At 37.1% G+C, this 8,790-nt stretch overlaps 1 protein-coding gene across 1 annotated transcript; it reads left to right on the forward strand.

Annotated features, from left to right (window-relative positions):
- Nucleotides 1-7,602: 7,602 nt before the first annotated feature.
- On the forward strand, nucleotides 7,603-8,585 carry LOC100664535 (olfactory receptor 5W2-like). The gene has a single exon (XM_003423726.3). It carries the CDS (start codon nucleotides 7,653-7,655, stop codon nucleotides 8,583-8,585), a length of 933 nt encoding a protein of 310 aa, XP_003423774.2. The 5' UTR covers nucleotides 7,603-7,652.
- Nucleotides 8,586-8,790: the final 205 nt, after the last annotated feature.

Consider the following 8,790-nt stretch of genomic DNA (forward strand, 5'->3'; position numbering starts at 1 on the left):
TCTCTCTTTATCTTTGGTTTTGGGACATTTGATTACAATATGTCTTGGTGACTTTCTTTTGATATCTACCTTATGTGGGGTTCAATGAGCATGTTGGATAGATATCTTCTCATCTTTCACAATATCAGAGAAGTTTTCTACCAACAAATCTTCAACAATTCTCTATGTATTTTCTGTTATCACTCCCTGTACTGGTACTCCAATCACCTCTAGGTTATTTCTCCTGATAGAGTCCCACATGATTCTTAGGATGTCTTCATTTATTTTTAATTTTTTTTTATCTTATTGTTCTTCAAATATATAGGTGTCAAGTGTTTTATCTTCAACCTCAGTCTCACAAATTTTGCCTTCTACTTGCTCAATTCTGCTCCTCTGACTTTCTATCAAGTTGTCTAATTCTGTAATTTTACTGTCAATCTTCTGAATTTTCTGATTGCTGTCTCTCTATGGGTTTCTGTAGCCTATTACATTTTGCATTATGTTCTTGAATAACCTTCTTAGTTTCTTCAACTGTTTTATCTGTGTGTTCTTTGGCTTGTTCTGTGTTTTGCCTGATCTCCTTGCAGATCTCTTGAAGAGTTCTGTATATTAATCTTTTGTATTCTATATCTGGTATTTCTAGAAAACCTCTTCATCCAGAAGATTCCTTGATTTTTTGTTTTGAGAGCTTGTTGAAAAGATTGTGGTCTGCTTCTTTATGAGATTTGATATTGACTGTTTTCTGTGAACCATCTATAAGTTATTGTATTAATTTATGTTTGCTTTCTGTATCCTAGCTTCTTGCTTTGTTTTGTTTTAGTATGCCCAAATAGAGTTCTTGAGTGAGTTAGCTTGATTATTTGCTCATTTGAAGCTGTAACGTCCTGTCACCAAATGGCTAGAGCTGTTACCAAGTTTATTAGATTAGGAGTCTGTTCACTTTTCTGGTATGGATTCATCTTAGGTGTCCAGGTAGTTGATGATCAAGTGTATGCTACAGGCTCTGTTCTACAGTCTTAGAGGGGCAGGGGTGTTTGGCATAGGCACAGGTATCTGGTTGCAGAAGGGAGTCATGCTCTGAACAAGGCAGAGGGCTGACTACTGTCCCCAGAGTGTCTGTGAGGAAAGCACACCCCTGCTCCCTAGAGCACACAGTTGGATGGATTCTGCAGCCAGACCATAGGCACCCAAAGCTTTTGGTTGTAAGGATTGGCAAGCACCACTTATCTTTGGGCCTCTGTTGTGGGTGGGTTGGTGACATGGCTGGAGCCACCAGTCCTCGGGCACCTGATGTGGATAGGCCAAGACCCTGTTTAGTAGGGAAATCAGTGTCAAACATTAAAAACCCACCTGTCCATCTCAGAACAGAAACAGTTGAAGTCAGATCTCAAGCACATACATCATTGCAGTCTGCAAACAAGAGTCTAATCTGAAATGGGCCCACACAGGGCCATGCAGGGGGGAAAGTTATTTAATGTCTGTGGACTGTGCCTGGCAGGAGCCACTTCTGTCCTGAGCTCCCCAGCTTAATGGAGTTGGCAGATGATCTTTTTGTCAAATTATTAATTTATTCCTTGTCCAAAGCTGGGATAATGGCTCAGTGCACACAGCAGGACCTATCTCTGCCCAGGGAAATCTACAGCCACTAAGCTGGCTTGGGGGCTGGGGACACAGTTAAATAAACACAAGTACTTAGCTTTTCTGAGAGTGCCATTCTTCTCTGGTTCTGGAGGCATGAGTAGGCTGTGTGCCTCACAGTCTCTCCCAGTGAAACTTCGTCAAGAACGCTACTGCCAGCCCCACTGCCATTGCTCTAGGGAGATCGTGCCTGAGGGGAACCAGTTCACACTGAATCAGGACCAGCAACTCTTTGCTGCTTCTGAACCATCTCTCCCTCCCCCTGCCACTCAGTCCAATTTCCCTAACTTGCCTTTGATGTTCAGGGCTCCCTGCTTATCATATATATAATCGTTTCACTTGTTTTTTTCAGTCTTTGTTGTAAGAGAAATTGCCAGAGATGTCTGAATACTCCACAATCTTGACCCCACCTCCAAGAAACTTTTTCTTTAAAGAGAAATTTGTTTTATTACACTGTAGTCAGGCATCGGTTGTGAAAAAATGGTTTGGAGTCAAGTACACCTAATGCTCTTGATTCTCCAGATGTTTATTTACTACCTTTGGATCTCACTTTCCACATTTATATAGTGAAGTTATTAAAGGCACTTTAGGATACACAAGCTAATGCAAGAAATAAATTTTAATATATTGTGATAAGTTAATATATGAAAAATGCCTATCATTAGTAAGGATGCTGTATTTAAAATCATTTTTGTGCCCCCAAAAGTCCACTGGTGAATGAAAAAGTACTTAAAACACACATTCATAGAAGGAAGAGAGAACAGATATTTTTATGATTTAGAACAAGATGAAGACATGAATTAGCTCTGGGCCCTGATAAGGAAGTCCTCTCAAGGCACCAAGGTGATGAAGATGGTAGATTAACATTCTGGAAGTTTGGCATAATATATTAATAACTATGGATTTAGGGGGAAGATTGAGTAGGTACAAAGTCATGTTTCCAGTATCTTCAAATTTTCAATGTGTTATCAAGAATAATACACAAAATTATTTTCGTGGGTGATTTAAAAAGTTTTATTTTGGGATATCTATGTATATCTATATTTTTGTAGATATATGAAAACACATGCCAATGAAACATTTTTTCATGTACAACTCAGTGACAATGATTTCAATAAATATGTAACCATCATCACTATATGTTGCAAAAGTTAATTTTTAAAAATAAAGAGCACTCACCTTGCAAAGTTCATTACAGCACTTTTTAGAACAGTCAAAAGGAGGAAACAATTGAAATGTTCATCAACACATTAATGGATAAATAAAATGTGGTGTTTACACCCAATTGAAGATTAAAAAAAAAAACTCAACCATAAATATAAATGAAATTCTGACTCATGCCATACATGCCCAAACATGGATGAACCTGGAAAACATCATGCTGAGTGATATAAGTCAATCTCAAAAGAATGAATATTGTATGTATGACCTCAGTTATATGAGATAAGCAAACATATAGAAACCAAAGGTTATTAGTGGTATTAGCGGAGAGAGGGAAGGAGAAAGAAGGAATTTTTGCTAAGGGGGCATTGAGTTTATGTTAATTTTGATGGAATCATTTGAAAAAGGATGGTGAGAATAGTTACACAACATGAAGAATGTAATTAATTTCATCAAACTGTACATGTTGAAATTGTTGACTTGGTTTATTTTTTCTTATGTATAATTTCACTATTACAAGTATATATATATATATAGCTCCCATGCAAGTTCAAAAGTTCATATGCAAGTCAAAGATGAAACTGAGGAAAATTAGAACAATTTTACAAGATCTGAAGTGTGACCTTGAGTATATCATATCTGAATGTAGAAAGCATCTCAAGAATAGATTTGATACCTTGAACACTAATGATCAAAGACCACATGAGCTGTGGAATGACATCAAGGGAATCATACATGAAGAAAGAGAGAGATCATTAAAAAGACAGGAAGGAAAGAAAAGACCAAAATGGATGTTAGAAGACACCCTGAAACTTGCTTTTGAATATCAAGTAGCTATAGCAAAAGGAAGAAATGGTGAACTAAGAATGAACAGAAGATTTCCAAGGGTGGATTGAGAAGACAAAGTAAAGTAGTATAATCACATGTGCAAAGACCCAGAGATAGAAAACTAAAAGTGAAGAACATGTTCAGATTTTCCAAAACTGAAAGATCTGAAGAAAAAACCCAAGTCTTGAGTTACATTATTGTATGATTCCATGGGGGAAATATTAAATGACAGAGAAAGCATCTAAAGAAGATGGAGGAATACACAGAGTCACTAAACCAAAAAGAATTGGTCGACATCAACCATTTCAGGATGTAGCATATGATCAGGAACTGATGGTACTGAAGGAAGAATTCCAAGCTGCACTGAAGACATTGGCAAAAAAATAAGGCTCCAGGAATTGACAGAATAACAATTGAGATGTTTCAACAAATGGATGCTGCACTGGAAATGCTCACTCACCTAAGCCAAGAAATTTTGAAGACAACTACCTGGCCAAGAGACTGGAAGAGGTTCACATTTATGGCTGTTCCAAAGACAAGTGATCCATCCAAATGCAGAAATTATTGAACAATACCATTACTGTGACAGGCAAGTAAAATTTTACTGAAGATGATTCAAAAGCTGTTGTAGCAGTGCATTGACAGGGAACTGTCAGAAATTCAACACAGATTCAGAAGAAGCCATGGAACTAGGGATATCATAGATGATGCCAGATGGATCCTGGTTAAGAGCAAAGAATACCAGAAAGATGTTTACCTGTGTTTTATTGACTATGCAAAGGCATTCAACTGTGTGAATCACAATTTATGAATAACATTGGGAAGGATGAGAATTCTAGAGCACTTAATTGTGCTGATAAGGAACCTGTACATCGATCAAGAAGCAGTCATTTGAACAAAACAAGGGATACTTCATGGATTAAAGGCAGGAAATGTGGGTATCAGGTTTGTATCCTTTCACCATACTTATTCAACCAGTGGAACCCTAGTGGTGCAGTGCTTAAACCTTCAGCACTAACCAAAAAGTCAGTAGTTTAAATCCACCAGCTGCTTCTTGGAAATGATATGGGGTAGTTCTACTCCGTCCTATAGGGTCACTAGGAGTCAGAATTGACTTGACAGCAACACTTTTGGTTTTGGTTTATTCAGTCTGTATGCTAAGGAAATCATCTGAGAAGATGGGCTGTAAGAAGAAGAATGGGACATCAGGATTGGAGAAATGCTCATTAATAACCAGCGTTATGCAGATTACACAACCTTGCTGGCTGAAACTGAAGGGGACTTGAAGCACTTACTGAAGAATATCAAAGACCATCACCTTCAGTATGGATTACACCTCAACATGAGTAATACACAAATCCTCACAACTGTATCAATAAGCGGAATTATGATAAAAGGAGAAAAGATTGAAGTTGTCAAACATTTCACTTAACTGGCATCCACAATCAACATGCATGGAAGCAGCAGTCAAGAAATTAAAAGACACGTTGCATTGGGCAAATCTGCTGCAAAGGACCTCTTTAAAGTGTTGAAAAACAAAGATGTCACCTTGAAGACTAAGGTGTGCTTAACCTTACATCTCACATACTTTGGGCCAGCTGTCAGGAGTAATCGGTCCCTGGAAAAGGTATCATGCTTGGTAAAGTACAGCATCATCAAAAAAGAGGAAGACTTTTGAGGAGGTGGATTGATACAGTGACTGCAAGAATGGGCTCAAGCATAACAAGGATTGTGAGGATAACACCAGGCAGTGTTTCGTTCTGTTGTTCATAGTTTGCTATAAGTCAGAATCCACTCAAGGACGCCTAACAACAACAACATAGATAGATAGAGAGAAATAAATAAATAAGTAAAACTAAATTTTTTTATTTTCTTGAAAGCATCATCAAAACATGTATGTTTTCTTAAAAGTTTCATACTTACTTCTATCAGTAATAAGAGTAGAAAGAGCTCTTGAAGTCTGTTTATTTCTACTATTTGTTCTTTATCCAGAAAACAACCAGAAAATGTTTAAGAGCAAACACTTAATGATCCATTACTTTTGGAAATTCTTATTCCAGAGACTGTGAGAATTTCCAGAGAAACAAACAGAAAATAATAATAATTCAAGACAGAGTGGACTATGTGTAATGAATGTTATACAATCACAAAATCATTGGATTGGGGGTCAGTTGACATGGGGCTGGGGGAAAGGAATCAGACACTGATTAATGGAAATAAAGGATAACCATTATAAGAGTGTCATATATCAAAACACGCCAGTAAGGAAGTTTCAGAAATGGAGACAAACAGGATGAACAATGGGACGGGTGTGAAAATCATGTAGTAGAGAGGATCTGAGCTTCATTACCTGTGTGATTTGACTGGAGGGTGGTGTAGATTCAACATTGCCGTAAGGCATAGCATTAAACTCAATTGCTGTTAATGGACATTGATCACTTTGTGTGAAAACTTCGGTCTTTGCTAAAGTTTTTGTAGGATTTGCAGGGGAAAAATACAGACAAAGAATCTAATCGCATGTTTATACAACACAGAAAAATGAGGGCAGAGGCTTTAGGGATTTAAGTCTCAAATGTCACTAAGTGAAAATAAAATGTGACCTGCCTATTGTTCACCTGCCAAAAATCAGAAGAGAAGGACATGATCATCTCAGGTAGGACTCTGAATTGGCAAATTAGAAAACTATGGAAAAAAAATTTGGGGGGGAAAATGAGGAATCCAATCTTGAGGAATTTGTATATGAATCATTTTGTAACTACTAATTCACATAAATAAACTCTGCAATCTAACAGCCAAACCATAATATCTTATGGTGGAAGGTGTGTGAATTTGCCTGACTTCATTTGTATAAGTAAAGGAGACATTTCATTAATTTATATTGTAACTAAAATTCATATATAAAACGTTAATTCTCACTACTGTTCAAGTGATATCAATATATATGTGACTTTAAGATTTGTTCTAGCGCTATTCTAACTATAATTGAGTAATCACGCTAAACATACCAATATGTATAAATTCTAGTTCATGGGGACCACACACTGTAATACCTAAGTACAGAAAGATATAAAAATCAGACCAACATTTGATTTTTCTATACCAACAGAGAGATTCACACACATTCACAGACACAAACACAGGCACACATACACTCACACAAGGAAATGAACCCTTAATATTTATGAGACATTTATTATTCCTCTTCCTATTTTCAATCTTTATTGAAAATTCAATTAAAAAATCCAAAGAGATGCAAATGTGTGTTTTAAATTCTGTATTTCCCATGTTTTTTTCATTTCTCTATCTTATCAACACACATATCCTTTGGGGTCCGGTCAGTCGTATAACTGGACTATAAATGGTCGGCAAAGAGGAGATGGAGTGTGATAGAAAAGTCAAATAAAACATGTTTTGTTCATGTTTAGCTATTCAAGACATCATGCACCAAAGCAGTAACATTTTAACTTTCATTTATTATATGCAGGAGAAGTCATAGTTGCTGAAGCTTAAAATCAATTATGTTTCTGGATGAATACAAAAACAATGCGATCACTATTTTTGTGCAACCAGGCATTTATTTTTCCATGTCAAATGTTTAGGCCCGCACCTTCTGGCCGTGTCTCTCTGACTGTCGTGTGTTTCTGGTATCATCTGGATTCTGGAATGAGCTTTCGGTTTATTCAAACCTGCTGCCGCAGATAAGATATAATTGTCATATATCAAGAGTGACATACGGATTTGGAATCAAAGTTTCTAAACTTCCTATTCAAGACTTTTTGTATTTTTATCAATAACATGACAATGCCTCTTTTTCAGTGTTGTTTATCTGAACTAGTTTCCTAGGATAAAGAAGACAATTTACAGAAAGAAAATGTTCCCTAATTCTTTAATACAATGAGTATTTACACAAATCCTCTTCTGTACCCTTTATTACAGAGAATATTTTGTGGATGTCTACCAGAGTTAAACCCTGATCTCTCATTTTCTTGGTCACTTTTATAGCCATTTAAAATTTATAGCCATTTAAAATTAAAGAACAAAGAAGAATGGATGGAGAAAATTGCTCCCCCTTGACTGAATTCCACCTCGTGGGAATTACTAATAACCCTGAGATCAAAGCGACCATATTCACCTTGTTTCTGGTTGTTTACCTCATAATTCTTGTGGCAAATCTTGGGATGATCATTTTAATTAGAATTGACTCCCAGCTTCAAACTCCAATGTACTTTTTCCTCAGCCACCTCTCCTTCTGTGACCTCTGCTATTCCACAGCAGTTGGGCCCAAGATGCTGGTGGACCTCTTGGCCAAAGAGAAATCAATTTTTTTTTATGGCTGTGCTCTGCAGTTCTTCATCTTCTGTATCTTTACAGATTCCAAGTGTCTCCTGCTGGCAGTGATGGCCTTTGATAGGTACAAGGCCATTAGCAACCCCTTGCTGTATACAGTCAACATGTCCAGCAGGGTGTGCTCCGTGCTCATGGTTGAGATTTACCTGGTGAGTATGGTGGACGCTTTGATACACACCACGTTAAATTTCCGCTTATGTTTCTGTGGGTCAAACGAAGTTAACCATTTCTTCTGTGATGTTCCTCCACTTCTGTTGCTGTCTTGTTCAGACACACAGGTCAATGAGTTAGTGACATTCACTGTTTTTGGCTTCATTGAACTGAGTACCCTTTCAGGGGTTTTAGTCTCTTACTGTTACATCACCCCCTCAGTCTTAAAGATCCGCTCTGCTGGGGGGAAGTTCAAAGCTTTCTCCACCTGCACCTCCCACTTAACTGCTGTTGCAATGTTCCAGGGAACTATACTCTTTATGTGTTTCCGGCCAAGCTCTGCCTGCTCTCTAGATCAAGACAAAATGACCTCATTGTTTTACACCCTTGTTATTCCCATGTTAAACTCCCTGGTATACAGTCTAAGGAATAAAGATGTGAAAGAAGCCCTGGAAAAACTAAAAAACAAAATGCTGTTTTAAATAGTTACACACGTAAGAAGTTGTATTTTTCCTCAAATCCTATAAGTAGAGTATAATATGGTCTCTAATTCTTTAATACAATCAGTATTTGTACAAATCCTCTTCTGTACCCTTTATTAGGTACTTCCCTAAATATGCTATACTTTCTTAAGCGTCTTCAATTTAAATATAGCACTCTTATTTTACAAATGTTTCCAGTCTCTTT

The sequence above is a fragment of the Loxodonta africana genome, chromosome 22 (genome assembly GCF_030014295.1).
Source record: "Loxodonta africana isolate mLoxAfr1 chromosome 22, mLoxAfr1.hap2, whole genome shotgun sequence".
NCBI lineage: Eukaryota > Metazoa > Chordata > Mammalia > Proboscidea > Elephantidae > Loxodonta > Loxodonta africana.